We start from the raw sequence: 18,482 nt of genomic DNA on the forward strand, positions 1-18,482 counted from the left end.
TTTTTAGGTAGAATGAGTTTGGAATAGTGTACAGGGCAGGGGGGTACTATTAATTCTCAGTTTTTTCTTCAAGTTGATTGCTCAAAAAAAGTTTGAAATCCTATACCAGTCTCTCCCTCCTCACTTTAATTTTTACTGGTCTGAGATTCCCAAGGACACACTATTCTTGATCAGCAATGAATAACACTGGGTTCTTAGGCTGCCAAGCTTCTCAATAAAGCTGTCCGTGAGGCCAGTGATAGGGACTCTTCCTGCTCATGTTTGAGTTTCCCGCTCATGAGATGCATCCACAGGCACTCCCATCTGTGGCCACCCCCCTGCCTTCTGGGCGGGGGAGCAATGTCTTTGCACGCCTCGCTGAGCAAGCCCACTGTCCTCTGTCCCTAGGATCACAGGAGGCCAGGCTGCTCTGGACTGCCTCAGGGCATTTGAGGGATCCCAGCACTCCATGACAAAAAAGTGGATGGTGGTTCCTGCTCCTCTCTGAGTCACCTGTCTGAACCCTATGCAGAAGTTTCCCTACCTAGGGCACCTGGCTCAGGAGGCTGGCTGGAGACCCAGGCAGTTACAGCCACCTTGGAGGAGAACAGGAAGGAGAAGGTCAAGATCCATTTCCACAAGAAGCAGCAGCTCATGAAGCTATGGAAGCAGGACAAAAAGAACAGAGAAGAAAATTGACAACTTCCCAGAGATCCTCAATACCCATGGATTTCTACTCTGAGAAGTCAATAAAATAGACTGCTTATTCTTTTAAAAAAAAACCAAAAACCAAAAACTGTCCATGAGCTCTTCAGATAACCTAGTAGCAGGTACATCCATTCTACAAGTTCTCCAAAATATTCATAATACAAAAAATTTTGTGGCTAATAAGCAAGCAAATTTCCTCCACAGTAGTCTTTTTACAAAACAAATTCCAGTAATCTACCTAAGATGTTTCAAAAGGAAAGTTAGAAAAATATTTGAGCAGAATAATTTTCAGTTTAGATCATGTCATCCAGTCTCATCACTTCATGGCAAATAAAAGGGGAAGATCATGATGGTGTGATCACCCACCTACGCCCAGACATCCTGGAATGTGAAGTTAAGTGGGCCTTAGGAAGCATCACTACAAACAAAGCCAGTGGAGTGATGCAATTCCAGTTGAGCTATTTCAAATCCTAAAAGATGATGCTGTGAAAGTGCTGCACTCAATATGCTAGCAAACTGGGAAAACTCATCAGTGGCCACAGGACTGGAAAAGATCAGTTTTCATTCCAACCCCAAAGAAAGGTAATGACAAAGAATGTTCAAACTATTGCCCAATTGCACTTGTCTCACAAACTAGCAAAGTAATCCTCTAAATTCTCCAAGTCAGGCTTCAACAGTACGTGGACTGTGAACTTCCAGATGCTCAAGCTGGATTTAGAAAAGGCAGAGGAATCAGAGACCAAATTGCCAACATCTGCTGGATCATCAAAAAAGCAAGAGAGTTCCAGAAAAACATCTACTTCTGCTTTATTGACTATGCCAAAGCCTTTGACTGTGTGGATCACAACAAAGTATGGAAAATTCTTAAAGGGATGGGAATACTAGAACACTTGACCTGCCTCTGGAGATATCTGTCTGTAGGTCAGGAAGCAACAGTTAGAACTGGACATGGAACAACAGACTGGTTCCAAATAGGAAAAAGGAGTACATCAAGGCTGTATATTGTCACCCTGCTTAGTTAACTTATATGCAGAGTACATCATGAGAAATGCTGGGCTGGAGAAGCACAAACTGGAATCAAGATTGCCGGGAGAAATATCAATAACCTCAGATACTCAGATGACACCCCCATTATAGAAGAAAGCAAAGAAGAACTAAAGAGCCTCTTGATACAAGTGAAAGAGGAGAGTGAAAAAGCTGGCTTAAAACTCAGCATTCAGAAAACTAAGGTCATGGCATCCCGTCCCATCACTTCATGGCAAATAGATGGAGAAACAATGGAAACAGTGACAGACTTTATTTAATCTAGCTCTTCCATTTAAAGTCTGTGGTTACCAAGCTCTCTTGTAGCCCTAACAGTATATGCATCCAGGACTTTTTGACATGTCTGTGTAGTTTTACAATTTGTAAGTGCTTTTGCAGCCTTCATGTTTGGGATGTGAAATAATTAATGGGGAAGTCCTGGCCAACTGCAGCTGGAGGGGAGTTGATGGCGGCATACACACACACACACACACACACACACAAAAGTATCAGAGCCTATGTTTCCATGCAGCAGAGGTTTTTCTCAGCTGAACTCAACATGGAAACTAATTCATTCTGTTGAAAGAAGGGAGGGAGGTATATAAACCAGCCCGCCGCAGTGCTGGGAGAGCACAGAGGCCACAGTGATGGAATGCCCAGGGTGTAAAAGGAAGTCAGAAAGTAGGTAAGCGAAGAGAGAGAGACAGAGAGAGGGGGAGACCCTTCCTGAAGATAATAAATAACTGGCGAGGCATTCCATAGGCTGTACTAGAGGAAAAAATCTCTACAAAGAGTGATGAGGCTCCCTTATTAATGCCACGTATTCCGTGCAGTTACAGATGTAAAAAATAGTAACTTCCTGCCACTGACATTCAAGGCCAGGAAACAAGGAAGCCCCAGCCCCAGCACAGAACAGAATGGGGCTAAAGAATGGGTTTGACAGCCCGTGGAGGCCACAGAATACTGGACAGGACTAGGGCCGAGAAGGCCCCCTTAGGCCCAGCTGGTTCCTTATTAGACACACACGGGCGTAACTGGGGCAGGGAGTTGAGCCTTTAAGGTTTCCATAGTCTGTTCATTTTAACAAAGTTCTTTGCATTTATAATGTTCCACATTAAAGAAATCTTCCAGATATTGTTACAGAGCACTGTATTATTTGCATAACCTGAATTTTCGGTACTCCCCAAGCTTTGTGCCTGGAAGGTGAAAACGTGACAGCACCCTGTCTTCCTCAGGACACGTTGCCTTCAGCAGGCTTCTTTCTGCACTTTGCACTTTTACAGACCCGTTCTCATTCCATCCACATACAACCCAAAGGACAAGGCTGAGGCTTACAAGTGAGGGAAACTGAGGCACAGGGATGCTAATTAATTTGTCCAGAGCCGCCACATTTGAAGCATAGAGCCAGCCAAGATAAGCTAAAATATTGCTCTTCTGACACCTAGTACATCAGCCAAGTTTTGCTAAAGGGGACTTCCCTGGTGGTCCAGTGGTTAAGAATCCACCTTATAATGAAGGGGACGCATGTGTGATCCCTGGTTGGGGAAATAAGGTCTCACATTCCTCGGAGCAACCAAGCCTGTGCGCGGCAACTACGGAAGCCCTCACGTTCCGGAGTCCACGCACTGCAACTGCAGAGTCCAAGCGCCACAATCCCTCATGACGCAACAGGAGTCAACAATGGAGGCCGACGCAGTCAAATAAATTGACGTATCTTTTTAAAGTTTTAAGGTGCTATGCTTTGGCACAAGGACACAAGGATACACTATGCAAAACCCCTACTCTGGAATTCTCGGGATCTCAGAGGAGATAAACAAGCAGCATCTTTCCACATGACTTGGCTAGGGCTATGATGTTTGCAAGTGTAGAGCAGTGCCCTCAACCAGGTACAGTTTTGCCCCCCAAGAGACATTTGGTGTTGCCTGAAGTCATTTTTGGTTCTCACAACTCGAGGAGCTGCTACTGGCATCTCGTGGGTAGAGCCAAGAATGCTGCTAACATTCATCAATAAACAAGACAGCCACCCACAGCAAAGAGCTATCCAGCCCCAAATGTCAAAAGAGCCTAGGTTGAGAAAGCCTAGCATAGAGCAGTATAGGGATACAGCGTAAGGAAACTGAACTCTGCCTGGTCCTAAGATGGTGGAGGACTTATCAGAGAAGTAGGTGATGCTTGAAGTATCAGGAAAAATGAGTAAACAGCATCCTGGGTATCCAAAAGAACCAGCAGGCAAGAGGAATATGAATAGTGTATTGTACTGATATCTGTAATTTGATCTAAGCTGAAGGTGACTCTTCAATGAAGGGGAACCATTGATGGTATTAACCAGAGATGTGTAGGCTCATGCACTCAATAATTTGTTATATTCGTGTTGAACAGAAGATCTCAAACTTCATTTGGAATATGAATAAACAACACAGATTCCAGATCTATCAACATACACACACATGCAGTAACACATATCCTGATGCAGTAACACAGTAGGTTTAAGGTAGAGCCCTGAAACCAGTATTTTTTATAAGTACTCTGTGCAATTCTAATGCAGGTAATCCAACTCCTCACTGGTGCACAGAATATATTTGACAGTGGTGAAACTGTAAACTCAAAGAAAATAAAAAGGAATTTCAGAAAGAGACTAAATAAATAGACTAATTCTTTTCTCTGTTCTAATTTACAATGTGAGAATCTGTACTGGGTGCTTATATAGGAATCTACTGCTTTAGTACAATTCACACAGCAGGAGAGCTACTCTCCCTGGATTCCTGGGACGGGAGAAGCACTGAACAAGTGCACACTCCATGTGACACTTTCTGGGCAGTTCTTGTGGATCCCAACTGCTTCTCCAACTTGAAAAATTCTGTGTCCCCAAACCTCGCTGATTCATCAGTACTTGCTTCCTGTCCCCAGAGAGACTCATTCTTGGGCTTCCCCATCGGTCATACCATGAGAGCTTGGGTAGTTTTGTTAGCTCTTTTCCTTAGATGAGACAACTAATGTTCTCTAATGATATGGGAAATTATAGAAGCCCAAATAGGATTTTTAAAACAGAAAGAAAAGAATAGTAAAGAATCTACAAGACAGGAACCTGAGATCTGACAAATGGGACTCTGAGAGGTTGGGTATCTTGCCTAAGGCCACAAAGAGGAAAAAAGGCTTCAAACTCAAATTTCCTGACTTTTAGTTTATGGTTGCTCTCACTGCACAAGAGTGAAGAGTCAGTAATGTTAATTTTGTTGTGGAAGCGATTAAAGAGCGAGTCATATCAGAACTGTAAAGAAAATTTTCCGAACTAAGATTATCTTAGAAAATAAATAGAAATAAGTCAGGGGAGAGAGGCCCCGTTGAGACCACGGAGCCCCTCAAGTTAGAAGTCATCCAGAAACACCAGTGGCAGAATTACTGACCAGACTCTGTGGCCCGGTGGAGTTCAGAGCCGATTCGGAGTTCTCAGTGAGAAGGAGAGAAGAAACATTGTGTTCTCATTCTTTGGCCATGTGCTATCTTAGGGTCATGAGTTTTACCAAGTTTTACAATTGCTTTTACAAAGACAATAATGCCTGTTTCCTGTATGGTTTATTTAAGTAAACAAGAAGGAGACAGAAAGGTACCTTTGTGAAACAAGACTTTAAAATTTGTATCCAAAGAAAGAAAGCGAGAAATCTGTTCTCTGCATTGTTCCATAAGATAAGTTCGTAAGACAAATAGTTCTAGTTTGACCTCAGTTCTGCTTGGCAAATGGTTCCCTTTCCCACCACCCACCCACGTTGAGCACATCAAAGATTTTAAGTGGATAAAAATATTTCCAAACAGTTTCTTGAGCTGATCCTATTCTCATCAATGGGTCACTACAGAGGTTCTGTGGGAAGGTGATTGTATGTTTTTTCTGGCAAAACAAGTTTGTCTAAACCCAGAGTTTATTCTGTTGTGACTATAAATTCCTATGAGCAACAGAAAGAGTGCATATCATCTGAACACAGAAACAATAATGCACAGGAATTAGGAGGTAAACTTTAAACAGGCATCGGTTCAAGTTTCACCATTTTCCAAATGGTGACTTCCCCAAACAAGTCACTTAATCTCTTCATTTGTATACCAGCACTGTCTGACACCTACCTGTTGGATTACTTATGAGTATTAAATAAAAAATAGATCTATAAAAAGTATATAGCAATACAATACAAAGTAAGTGTTCAATAAATATGTGTTTTTTATTAGGTAAAGCCTGTTGCAGGGTCTACAGGATGTCCACCACCCAAAGAATCCTGGAAAAATGCAAATAATAACTGAATAATTATTTAGTTACAACCAAACAATGTACTTAGCACTAAATATCTGGACACTTTGAGGTAATCTATTTGAATAATATCTCAGTTTTCAAGTTTATATCTGATTTCAGTGTAGAGTCATCCTTTTACTTGTTTATTTACTGACAAAAATTTTCCTTCCTCATTCACACAATTACTGATACTATCCTTTAGAAACTTATGAGGGATTTTCTAGTTAACCTGATCCTGGTAAATCCCAATGTGAAAGAAAGCTCGCTTACACTGAGTGAGGCCCCAAATAGGACATTTCTAAAGAAATCCAGAGTGGACTGGGACTGCCTTTATATTTAAGCTTTAACTCATGGGGCAATATAAAATTAGCTCTTCGCTTGTTCCTTGGAAGAAAAGCTATGACCAAACTAGACAGCATATTAAGAAGCAGGGTCATTACTTTGCCAACAAAGGTCCTTCTAGTCAAAGCTATGGTATTTTCAGTAGTCATGTATGGATATGAATGTTGGACTATAAAGAAAGCTGAGTGCCGAAGAATTGATGCTTTTGAACTGTGGTGTTGGAGAAAGCTCTTGAGAGTCTCTTGGACTGCAGGGAGATCAAAGCTGTCAATCATCAAGGAAATGCTGAAGCTCTCCAATACTTTGGCCACCTGATGCAAAGAACTGACTCATGGGAAAAGACCCTGATGCTGGGAACGATTGAAGGTGGGAGAAGAAGGGGATGACAGAGGATGAGATGGTTGGATGGCATCACCAACTTGATGGACATGAGTTTGAGTAAGCTCTGGGAGTTGGTGATGGACAGGGAAGCCTGGCGTGCTGCAGTCCATGGGGTCACAAAGAGTTGGACACGACTGAGCGACTGAACTGAACTGAATTGAATTTTAATGACAAAGGCTCTTTCTCTGATTGTAAAATGATATGAACTTTCTATACTTACTCTTGTATGTGAGTAGTTCTTTGGAGAGTAATCATTGGGAGGAGAATTTCATTTTCATTCCCAGGAAACATCTATGAGGTGCTTTTATCAAGCTAGTTCAATTCAGTTCAGTTCAGTCACTCAGTCGTGTCCGACTCTTTGCGACCCCATGAATCGCAGCATGCCAGGCCTCCTTGTCCATCACCAACTCCCAGAGTTTACCCAAACTCATGTCTTTTCATGCTAGGCACTGTACAAAAGGAACTGCACAGCTATGTTCTTGTTTTAGAGTAGTTTAAAATTGAACATTAAAATTGAATCAATATATTATTTGCTTATAGTCAGTACATTCAACGTCTTGAGTGAGAATGCTTAAATATTTATTTCTTGTTCCAGGCAGAAAGTTAGCACTCTCTAATCATGTATGTGTATTGCATATGTGTCTGCAGTTCTGTGTGTTTTCATAAAATGAAGTGAATTATAAATTCAATCTTACTTTTAGTGGAAAACTCATCAGTAAGACTGTGAAAGCATCATTTGGCAATTCAGACAATGTGTCACAAATCAGTAGTCAGACAGTAAGGCCACTGCCTCTGGCATTTGCCTCTCTGTTGGAGAAATGGATAGCTGTGCTAAACAAGCTAAGTGTATACCCTCCAGGCCCTGCCCAAGCTATTAATTACGTAGACTTAAAAACCTTACCAACCCCCTCTCTTGACTGTCAAGTTTTACTGATTCTACCATTGTAGTGACTCCCCTCCTGTATGGATTGCTGCATGGACAGAGGAGCCTAGTAGGCTACAGTCCGTAGGGTTGCAAAGAGTTGGACACAACTAAAGTGACTTAGCACACACACACGAGCTACATTTATATATAGGCTTTTCCTTCCACAGCCTATCTTCCAGGGGCTTCTCATAGCAGTTTGGTATTCCTTCTTCAGAGAAAAATTACCTGTGGCTTTCCTGTCCCGGGCTGTAAGTTCCCTGAGAGCAGAGACCTTGCTTTGTTTATCGGTTTCCATCTGCTCAGCTAGAACATCCAACAAGCCCCTGGCACCCAAAGGGGATGCAGTAAATATCAGTGGATCCCAGGCAAGTACTTCACCCAGCTCGGTTTTAGTTTCCTCATCAGTAAAATAAAAATACAAATACCTGAGATAAGGTCTGTATGTCAGTGGTGCATATTAGATGCTTGATGAGCATTATTGTGCTCTCTCTTCATCAGACTAGACATATTGCATAGGTCTCCTCAGGACGAAGTAGCCTGGAGTTAGATATGAGGACAGTGACACCCCTTGCACCCCCATTTGTTTCTCCAAAACCAAGACACAACAGAATCTACCTGTGAAAAGAAACTCAATGCACATTCCTCTTACTGAGGCACAGAGCTTAAAATCTATGGTTTCAACTGAGTGCTTCATTGTTTGGGAGTAGGGGCCCAAATTGGCCTGCCCATCCCTTGCCAATCACCTTAAGACAGAGCTACACAACTGGGATCTGGAGAATCAGGTCAGAAGGCAAGTTCTGCCCTATGGATGTGGAGCAAGAGAAACTAGCTGACCCTTACAGAACACCATAGATTGGTAGCTTTTAGAAAACATGTTGCAGGGTGGTTTCAAACCCTTGGGACCAGACTGATGTTGGATCTAGAAATGCTGGGCTGATTAGGAGTGGACTGGGCTCACAGTGCTTGTGCATATCAATTTATGGACAAATGACACCTGTCACCCAAGCCTGGGGGAGACTGCTTCTGTCCAAAGGCATAGAAGGGCCCTGTATTATCAGGGGTCAACAAGAAAGGCCAGGTGTGGGGGCATTGTGGTCCCTTCCCTTTCCTTCCCTGGAGAAGGCAAAACTGCTGGGCTATACGAGCCCCTGATTTCCTGACCCACAGCCCAATAACGGAGACTGAACCAAGGGTTGGGCACTCCTCTTGGGAAAGCATCAGCCCGATTTGCTATGACTCTTTACCTCTGAGCTTCCTCATCTTAGGCCTCTGAAGAAAAGGTGTACAAATATAGAGGACTGTGCAAGATACCTGGGGATGTATCAGGATCATAGCTGTTTCAGTATATATTCACAGTTTGAAACAAGAAAATCGGTTCTTCTCATTTGGGCCCAGAAAGATGATGAGTTCTTGTTACAGTGAGAGAGAATTTATCCACTCCTCCTTCAGCTCCCAAAGTGTTACTCAGCAGCTCTGGATTTTTGTGTTTATGTGATCTTTCGTAATTCAGAACGAAATGGGTAAGAGAATGGTGACCATAGTGTGCATCTAAAACATGTGTATTCCTTTCTATATCTGTGTGGATTTTCTGAGTTTTGGGTACCTTACAATTGATCACCAAATAGTAAAATATATACTTATATCTAAGGCATACCCATTATTTCACTTGTTACTATCAGATCTCTCTATTTAATTGTCTAGTCCTCAAAGAGAAGCGCCTTGGGGAGGAGTTGGGGTAGCAATAATAATATGACCTGTTATCCAAAATGAACACATAAGCACAGATCACTTTCCAAAACATCCATGATTTCAGAGCATAAATGCAGACACACCCTTAAAAGAAGCATTGGAAAGGAGAAACTCTGGCCATCTTCCCAAACCTCACTGGATCCAACTGGTCTGGGTAATGACAGAGATCAAAGGATGTGGTGATTGGACAGAGGGCCAGGAAGAACTGGCATCTTCAGAGCTGCTGAAAAAAAGCCAACTCCACCACACCAAGCAAAGCAAACTGAAAGTAAATATGAGTGAGTAATCGAATGCACATGGGGATGCGCCTCACAAAATGAAGTCTGTGCTTTCCCAATGGAGAAATTTTCAGGTCTTCAACAGCATCTACCCAATGGCAAAATCAACACGTTACCCTTTCCAATTGAGAAACTGAACCTTTGGCTTCTACTAAAGGTAAACAATTAAAATCTCCTCTTGGTCATGGTATGCTCCATCTTCCTCTTCCACTTCTATATCCCCTTACCTAAATAACTTTGTTTCTGCCTTGTTTCTAAGTAAAATGAGAATTTTTCCCCCTAATTTGGGGAAATTTTCTCCAAAACAGCGAGTGTTCCGTAAGTCTGCTTTTTATGATGTCTTTGGTAGAATGTTGGCTCAGTTGCTTAGAGATGTGATTTTCCTGTGCACCTCCATTTCCACGGTGCCTTGCCACTCTCTCATGAACAGCATGACAAGACCTCTCCTCTGGCTTTAGGGATAGAGTCCACACAAGGCACCAAAGACCATTTCACCATCAGCTGATCTCTTCTTCCTTTACTTCCCTTATCACTTGCTTGTCATGGTGAGAAAAAAAAAATTAAGTTACCTTCTCACTGCCCACCTTACATACTTCCCCAACCCCAGACCCTTCTAGAAGGGTAGGACAAGAATTGCAAAATTCTTTTCTGCAGGTTCACCATCCTACAGAAGGATAGTCTCGGAATGGGGGCTTTCGGTAAGGAAAATCTTGAAAATGAAAGCCTGAATGAGGACGCAAAGAAAGAAAAACAAAGGAGGACACCCTGTCCAAACTTGGACCCCTTTAGAAAAAAATTATATGGATTCCATTTTCATAGAGGGACATAGAGAAGAAAATATAGCAGCACTTAAGGAATTTCCTCTCATCAGTTTTTCTACGGTCCCTTGATTGTGTTTAAGCCTTGCTGAGTACTTTGCCTACGGTCCCTGGTGTAGTGATTTGCATCCCAGTCTCTGGGTGGCTGTAGGCTAGAGCTGGCAGCCGTCTCAGTCCCATTCTGGCTAGGAAAGGTAAGGATCTCTGGTTTTTGAAAGATCTGGAAGAGAAATGTGGAAGTCTTTGTAGGGGTGAGGTGGGGTAGGAGGATGTAGATTTAATTCATGAATTGGAAGCTTTCTGAAAGCTCTCAAAGCTTAAAGGAATCTCCTGGAGCCTTGTGTTTAAAAAGAACCAGAAAGATTTCCTCTCCCTTCTGAGGAAAGGTTTGCAGAAAAAAAAAGGCTAGTTGCTTTCTAGATGAGATTTTGCATCAGGGGCAGGTGTTTCTTAAGGCACTCTCAGGAGGGTTTAATTTCTAATAGGCGCAGAGAAGAGGGAGAAAGAGTCATTCAAAGACTTTTGATCACTAGGAATTCTCTTTGAATTTTGATTTGAAGAAGTAAAAATCATTTAAAACTGCAGGTGTACTTGGGTGTAATGATAGATAACTCTTCTTCATTTTTTAAAGTCATTTCATCTTTTTTTCTAGATTGTTTTTGATATGGATCATTTTAAAGTCTTTATTGAATTTCTTAAAACATTGCTTTTATTTTATGTGGGTTTTTTTTTTTTTTTTTTGGCCTCCAAGCCTGTAGGATCTTGGCTTCCCAAGCAGGGATCCAACCTCTACCCACTGCATTGGAAGGGGAAGTCTTAACCATTGGACAACCAGGGAAACCCCAGGGATCCATTCTTGAAATACAATTTCTGCTTTATCCCAAAGCTTTCTACTTCTCTGTATCAATCAGCGCAAGCCATCAGCTGTTAGAATCTGAAGCTGTGCATCTGTGTGCAGGCGGATGCAGCTCGTGAATAAGAATGAGAATTCTGAAGCCTGAAGAGGCTGAGGAGAGCTTGGGTGTTAGGAGCAACCCAGACAGACTGACCCTGCTCCCAGCACAGGGACACACTCTCTGCCCCTCATTATAAATTCAGCCAAGAGCTTACCAGGTGCCTCCGGCTTCTTTCTGGGAGAAGTTCAAATCATGTACCTTTGACTTTGACAATGGGGAAACATGGTCTTCAACAGGATAGGGTGATATTCAGAGCTTCAGTGGGGTCACTGAATTATGTTGTGGGGAAGGGAAGAGGCCCCTGCTAGAAAGTAAAGTGGAATTGCCCCCAAAGGTCACAGTTTGCAGTTGAAAGTCAGCTGCTCTTGTACAGAGCTCCTCAAGAATCCCCAGTATCCCCATCCTCGCAAGGCATTGCTGGCAAGTGCTTAAATGCTCTGGTTCCAAGTACCCCTTATCTCGAATACCAAGTGATAGCACTCCTCCTGGAGGATGGCTGTGTCTCTTTACAACCCACATTTTTAAAGTCTGAGGATAGTCGTAGTCGAGGACCTCCAGGTATTCTCATCCTCAACAGGCTGGGCTCCCTGACTCAACAAAGCCTCCAGAGCTTTCCAACTTAATTTCTTTTCAATGAAGAAGCACTGCTGGCCCCTTTCCCTTTATGACAAAATCACCAGGGCCTTATTTCTAGACTAGGTTGGAAAGAGTGAGCTATGGTAAAACAGGTGAGGTGCCTGAGAACATCCATACCCTCCACCAGCAATTAGAGAAATTTAACTCAAGAGAAAGAAGGAAAACAAATCTCCTTCAAGATTTAACTTAGATTTTAGTGTTACTAGTATCAGTTGAAAGTAAGTTGTTAAAAATTGCATAGACTAAAAATAGAAGATGGCTAACTTTTAGCTACAGAAGTATAGGGATGAGCTTATAAGAGTCACCCGGTATGATTTCATTTTTCACTCCAAAAGACATATGATCTCATTTTTTGCTTCAAAAACATCTCATTTTTTACTCCAAAAAATCTCATTTTTCGCTCCAAAAGACCATCTGTGGCTTTCAAATTTTAAATAGCTCATGGGTAGCTTAAAGCCCATTTGGCAACAGGGGGTGGGAAATTGTCCTTTACCTTTACTGTTTGAGAGTATGATGTATCCAGTCATATGTATTTGAATATTGAAACCATCTTCTTCCTTAAAGTGGGTCGAGGAGCAGCAGATTAGCATCAGCCAGGATCTAGCTACAGACCTACTAAATCAGAATCTGCATTTAACAAGCTCCTGATGGTGAAGAAAGCTGAGCGCCCCAGAATTGATGCTTTTGAACTGTGGTGTTGGAGAAGACTCTTGAGAGTCCCTTGGACTGCAAGGAGATCCAATCAATCCGTCCTAAAAGAGATCAATCCTGGATGTTCATTGGAAGGTCTGATGTTGAAGCTGAAGCTCCAATACTTTGGCCACCTCATGCGAAGGGTTGACTCATTGGAAAAGACCCTAATGCTGGGTAGGATTCGGGGCGAGAGGAGAAGGGGACGACAGAGGATGAGATGGTTGGATGGCATCACCGACTCGATGAACATGGGTTTGGGTAGACTACGGGAGTTGGTGATGGACAGAGAGGCCTGGCGTGCTGCAATTCATGGGGTCGCAGAGAGTCGGACACGACTGAGCGACTGAACTGAACTGAACTGAACTGACATGATTAGCGTGCCCGTGCCCGTTAAAGACTAGAGTTAAACCAAGAGTTTCTCTCTCTCTATGACATTTGTCAGATTGCTTAACATTTCTGAGCCCCATTAGAAACTTTTTATAAACTCCTTTGCAAAGTTGTGAGAATTAGTGTTAATGCATGCACTTTGCATGTGCCATGCCCATGGGAGGTGCTCTATAAATGAGAGATGGTGATGATGACGATTTCAGTATTGCCAAAGCTACTCACTTCCTAGTAATCATGTTTAAATCAGAATGACTGGTTTTAGCCCTTGACCACAAACATTTGTATCTTCCACCCTCATTCCTAAATGAATTAGCATCCAATGAGGCGAGCGGGGGAGGGAGGTATTAAGCTTCAGATGGCCAGCACACACATACATGAAGAAAGAATACTCGGGAAACCTAGGAACATAGATTTTTGTTGGCTTAGAGGCTGGATTCAGCTGCCCGATGACTTCACAGCTGTTCCCGCAGCCCTAAAAGTGTCTGTCCCTTCTGCCCGTCCCCTCAGCTGGGTCTGCAACGCTGACTCGGGGATTTTCTTGTGAAAATGCCTGCTGGGCGGGGGAAGATTTGGAGTCTGGCTGGGGAAAAAATGAGTAATGCAAAGCAGTGCGCTCAGTAAAGGCTGCAAGAGAAATAAAAGTATAAGCTGACTCCTGTCTCTGGGGACTCTAAAATGATCCTGACTTATCATGTCATTGAGCAGAGCTGGGGGAAGCCAAAACTCAGAATCTGCTGGCAAGGAAAAGAAAGATGAAAAAAAAAAAATGGCAGGGAGGAGCAAACCGGCAGGGGAGGAAATAAAAAGAGAGAGGGAAAGACAAGCGTCATTTAGGAAGGGGGAGAGTGAAAGAAAGAGCTCAGGATCTAAAACCCACAGCATTTTATATCTTTTCTTCTCCCCAGAGATCTCTGTCCTGTCACTTTACTGACAGAGGTGCTGTGACAGGCTGCCTTCTCAGAAGTCCAAGAAGAAGCTCAGAGGCTGCTGTTCCTTCCCTCTCAAGTCCAGGGGTCTCCCCGGTAATGGATTGCTTCTCTCTGAGGTACGTGTAAGTATAAACCTTTGGGGGACAGAGCCTCATTTTTAAGTTAGCTGAAGTTTCAGCTTCGGGGTGAAGTGTTTTTTTTTTTTTCTTTCAGACAGAATCTCAAATATCCTTTTATTGATCTAGCCAGTCATTAAGGTATCTTGAACAGCAGTGATTAATTTTGGTGACTGAAAGTCTCATGCAAAGAGACAGCTCTCACTTTTAGTTCATTGGACAAGGAGTGATATTTTGACCTCTCAGGGCAAGGAAGAACCTGTGAGGTCTGACTTTGGGGTTGAATTAGTTTTCAGTGAGTATTTAATATGATCAAAGTTGTCATCTCACTGAAATCATCTCCACTGCTGCAGCTGCTGCTATCTTCCTTTAAATGCTTTCATTTAAAGCATAACTGTAACTGTTCAACCATTTAGCTGCTGGGTCACTTCTCAAGGGTGAAAGAGCATGACTTACCATGCCTGAACAAGACAGGAGTGTCCACTGTTTTCTCAGAGATGGCATTTCAACCAGAGATTTTTGATGGAGAGTCTCAGATTTCCTTCTGAAATGTTCAGGTTCAAAATATTTACAAAGATGAATCGCATGAAGTTTTTGTACACTGGAGCATGGGGTAAAAGTGAGCGTGTAAATCTTTATTGAAAATCTAGTATGCTCATTTTTTTAAAACAAGTGGTACATATAATGTCAAAATTCCTTGTTGAATTTAATGGAAAATTTGTAAATTAACTGCTAATTACTCTAATAGTTGATCTCTTCTTTAACATAAAAAAGCACAAAATTATTTCCAACAAAATTGTTGAATTGTTTTTATTTTTCTCTTTTCAAATGGATCAAACGATATTGCCACATTTTAGATCACAAATCCTAGCCTTATTATCACTGAATTTTTGCCAAACTGCACTCCCACCAGGGACCCAGGATGCCTGCTTCATTGCACTTAATAGTTACAACAATGAAGACTTGTTGACTGTCAGTTGATGTAGAAAAATATCACTTAAATGCTGGCTGCTGGTCTTGACATTGTTTTGGTGTGCAGTGAATGGGCAATAGTTTGGAAAGAATGCGTATTATGCCCGGAAATATTGGCAGCGTCTAGGTTACTGTGAGTGTGGAACGGACTATGCAAATTGTTGTTTATAACATGCTCTCCTCTTGAATGAGGTTGTTTTGGGATTAAGATTAACTATTTTCTCTGTTTAGAGGAAAGAAAGCAATAGACAAAGCAGAAAAGCTTGTAAAACATTTGTAGACTGCCAGAGAGTATTAAGCACTGTAAAGTGCTTCCTGCTTATATACCTTCCCTTTCTTTATGGTTCTCTGCTTTATCTTGCTTTCTGCCCAATGCAAAGAGAATGCAAAAGTTAGGGAAAAAATACGCTCAAGTTGATTTTCACATGCATCCATGTCTCCTAGAAAAGAAAAGAACATAGTGGCGTTTTCCCAGCTCTTTACTACTCCTTGTGGGGCTCACTCTGATGCCGTCAACTGTCATCTCCTGTCTTCTCTACAGTTTTTGCCCTGATGAGACCACCCAGATCTAGTCTGTGAACTCAGCTAGGAGACGCCGCCGTAAAAATGACAGACGAGCCCATAAAGGAGATCCTGGGAACCCCAAAGTCTCCCAAGCCGGTGGCAATGGAAAAGAACGCCAACGGCGAGGTCGTGGTTACCATGGTGCCCCTGGTCAGTGAGATTCAGCTGGCGGCCGCCACCGGGGGCGCTGAGCTCTCCTGCTACCGCTGCGTCATCCCCTTCGCCGTGGTGGTCCTCATCACCGGGACCGTGGTCACTGCCGTGGCGTACAGCTTCAACTCCCATGGCTCCATCATCTCGATCTTGGGCCTGGTCCTTCTGTCCCTGGGACTTTTTTTGTTAGCGTCCAGCGCCCTGTGCTGGAAGGTAAGACAGAGGAACAAGAAAGCGAAGAGGCGGGAGAGTCAGACAACTCTGGTGGCGAATCAGAGAGGCTGGTTTGCTTAGAACCGAATGAGGCCCTTTGGGACCCATGACCTAAAGGACCTGCTCTCACTTCATCAGCCAGCGCTCCCAGGACTGCTGTGGGGAGGCTGGACTTCGCACGGACCAGAGGCGCAGGGTGGCCTGACGGGAGAGTGTGCGCCGGGCTCTGGTCTGTGAGCAATGCCTTCTTTCTTCTTCTGTGACAAACTTAATTCCAAGGGCTATTTCTAAGACTGAAAATCAGCTTTTCCTCTATATTAAATATTGTAGGAGTCATGGAAGGTTCGTGGCATTAGACATTTTGTTGGAAAGTAGGCCAGAAAAGATGAGTCCTGGCACACCAGTGACCTGCCTCCAAAGGAGATAACCCACACTATTAGGATGTTATATCCCAAGAATGTTCTGCTGAGAGTCTGAACTGCTTTGGGCTTTGCCTTCACCCATGAAATTCTATGATATTTCTTTTTCCCAAATGGTTGATTCTCTGGCATCTGTTTATTTTTCATTTTCAGTAAAGCATCACTGGTGGTACTTTTCTTGAGGAATAAACTAATATTTTTTTATGTTTTAACATTGGACAGTTCTTAGATGATTGTAATGATGTGTCAGATCATTAAAACAGGTAAAATGTCTAGCTACTAGATCACATGGGGGGATAAATTAATATTAAAATAATCCTATACTGTACTTTTGATTATTTTTATATTTTATGTAAAATTTTAAGTTTCATGTACAGTTCTTTCAAAATAATAAATACTCATTGCTGCTGAAACTTCTTACTTCTTTGACTATATCAGGTCCCAGCTGGAGCATGTGGGGATCTTTGACTTTCATTGCCACATACAGATTGTTTTTAGTTGTAGCAATCAGAATCCAGTTCCCTGACCAGGGATCAAACCCAGGCCCCCTGCATTGGGATCTTGGAGTCCTAGCCACAGGACCACCAGGGAAGTCCTGCTAAAACTTATCAAACACTTATTTCTACTGTAGTTATGTTACTGCAGTTACAAATTGCCCATCTTCCCTTGCCTTGGCAACATCTCAATTGTATTCCTCTCAAATGTTGTTCTTCCTAACTCAAAGATTTCTATTTTTGTCACACCATTTTTTATAACTTTTGAAGAATAATATGAATTATGTCATTTTAAAAGATTTCTATGTCATTACAATTAGGAAATCAAAGCCTGAGGTCAAATTTTATAATATGTTGTTAAATATGTATTACATATGTATAAGTTGCTCAGTTGTGTTTGATTCTTTGCGACCCCATGGACTATAGCTCACCAGGCTCCTCTGTCCATGAAATTCTGCAGACAAGAACACTGGATTGGGTAGCCATTCCCTTCTCCAGGGGATCTTCTTGACACAGGGATCAAGTCCAGGTCTCATGCCCTGCATACAGTTTCTTTACCATCTGAGTCACCAGGGAAGTCCTACATATTTATTGAATCTGTGGTTAAATATTTGCATACCATATTTTTGAGCACCAGCTATATGCCAGGCATTGTGTAGCTTCTCAGACTGCTTAGCTGAGTTAGTTATAATGCAACACAAAAGAGGTAACTGCTTGAATTCTGTGGATATTGAACAGCTAGGACTCTACACCATAACTCTAGCCAGAAATACCCTGGTGCATGTCATTTAAACCACATTAAACTAGAGTGGAAAGATAGACACAAAGCCTTTCCTAAACCTCGGAAAAACAAAGGAAGCCTAGCATAGCACTTTTGATGGAAAGCATTCTATCAAGGATTTTAATTAAATACAGTAGGACCCTCTGGCTGAGTGCTCCCTGGAGCTCAGATGGTTTTCTTAAGGGGAGACACCTGGATGGCCTAGTTTCTCCCGACTTTGAAGGTCAGGTGGCAGAAGTTTGGAGTTGTGGAGTACACGACAATTATCTTAAACACAGGCAGGTCAACACTCCTCTGGACCAAATGAAAGTATACGGCATTGTGTTTATGACAGCGGAAGGAATATTGTGCTTTAATGTGCTGCTTCTTTTTTTTTTTTTTGGTTCAAAGATATACAAAAAAATCTCCACTGCTCAACGAAGAAATTTCTCAGGCTAGTGTTCAAGGTTTTGCTGTGTCTGATCCAAACAGATGTATCCAGGTTTCACGCTCACTCTCAACCTGAAAACTCCTGTGAGGTAGCCAGACCTCTGCATCCCTGGATCAGGCTTCAAGTTTCCTGCCTCCATGTACGTTCAAACTTCTGTTTCCCTCCTGCATAATGCCATCCTTTCCCTCTCCAACATAACCAAACCCTGATTCTCATTAGAGCCCCAACTTAAGTGCAGCCTCTTCCTAGAGGTTCCCATT

The 18,482-nt window shown here is 42.5% G+C and overlaps 1 protein-coding gene and 1 non-coding gene across 8 annotated transcripts; both read left to right on the plus strand.

The window, feature by feature from the left end:
• Window positions 1-228: 228 nt before the first annotated feature.
• On the plus strand, window positions 229-313 carry LOC145543945 (small nucleolar RNA Z195/SNORD33/SNORD32 family). Its single transcript, XR_014081182.1, has one exon. It is a non-coding gene; the product is annotated as a small nucleolar RNA Z195/SNORD33/SNORD32 family (small nucleolar RNA).
• Window positions 314-9,999: 9,686 nt separating this feature from the next.
• Window positions 10,000-16,930, plus strand: LOC145541522 (transmembrane protein 100). Of its 7 annotated transcripts, none has more exons than XM_081578185.1 (5): window positions 10,022-10,206; window positions 10,316-10,673; window positions 12,636-12,938; window positions 14,057-14,196; window positions 15,710-16,930. In XM_081578185.1, exon 5 carries the CDS (start codon window positions 15,775-15,777, stop codon window positions 16,177-16,179), a length of 405 nt encoding a protein of 134 aa, XP_081434311.1. In that variant the 5' UTR covers window positions 10,022-10,206; window positions 10,316-10,673; window positions 12,636-12,938; window positions 14,057-14,196; window positions 15,710-15,774; the 3' UTR covers window positions 16,180-16,930. The 7 variants fall into 7 exon arrangements, 6 of the variants coding, with proteins under 6 accessions (XP_081434315.1, XP_081434311.1, XP_081434313.1 ...); XM_081578187.1 differs by having other exon boundaries at window positions 10,316-10,359; XM_081578188.1 differs by having other exon boundaries at window positions 10,030-10,359.
• The last annotated feature ends 1,552 nt before the right edge of the window (window positions 16,931-18,482 follow it).

The sequence above is a fragment of the Giraffa tippelskirchi genome, chromosome 3 (genome assembly GCF_054371585.1).
Source record: "Giraffa tippelskirchi isolate mGirTip1 chromosome 3, T2T-mGirTip1v1.2.pri, whole genome shotgun sequence".
NCBI classification, from domain to species: Eukaryota; Metazoa; Chordata; class Mammalia; order Artiodactyla; family Giraffidae; genus Giraffa; species Giraffa tippelskirchi.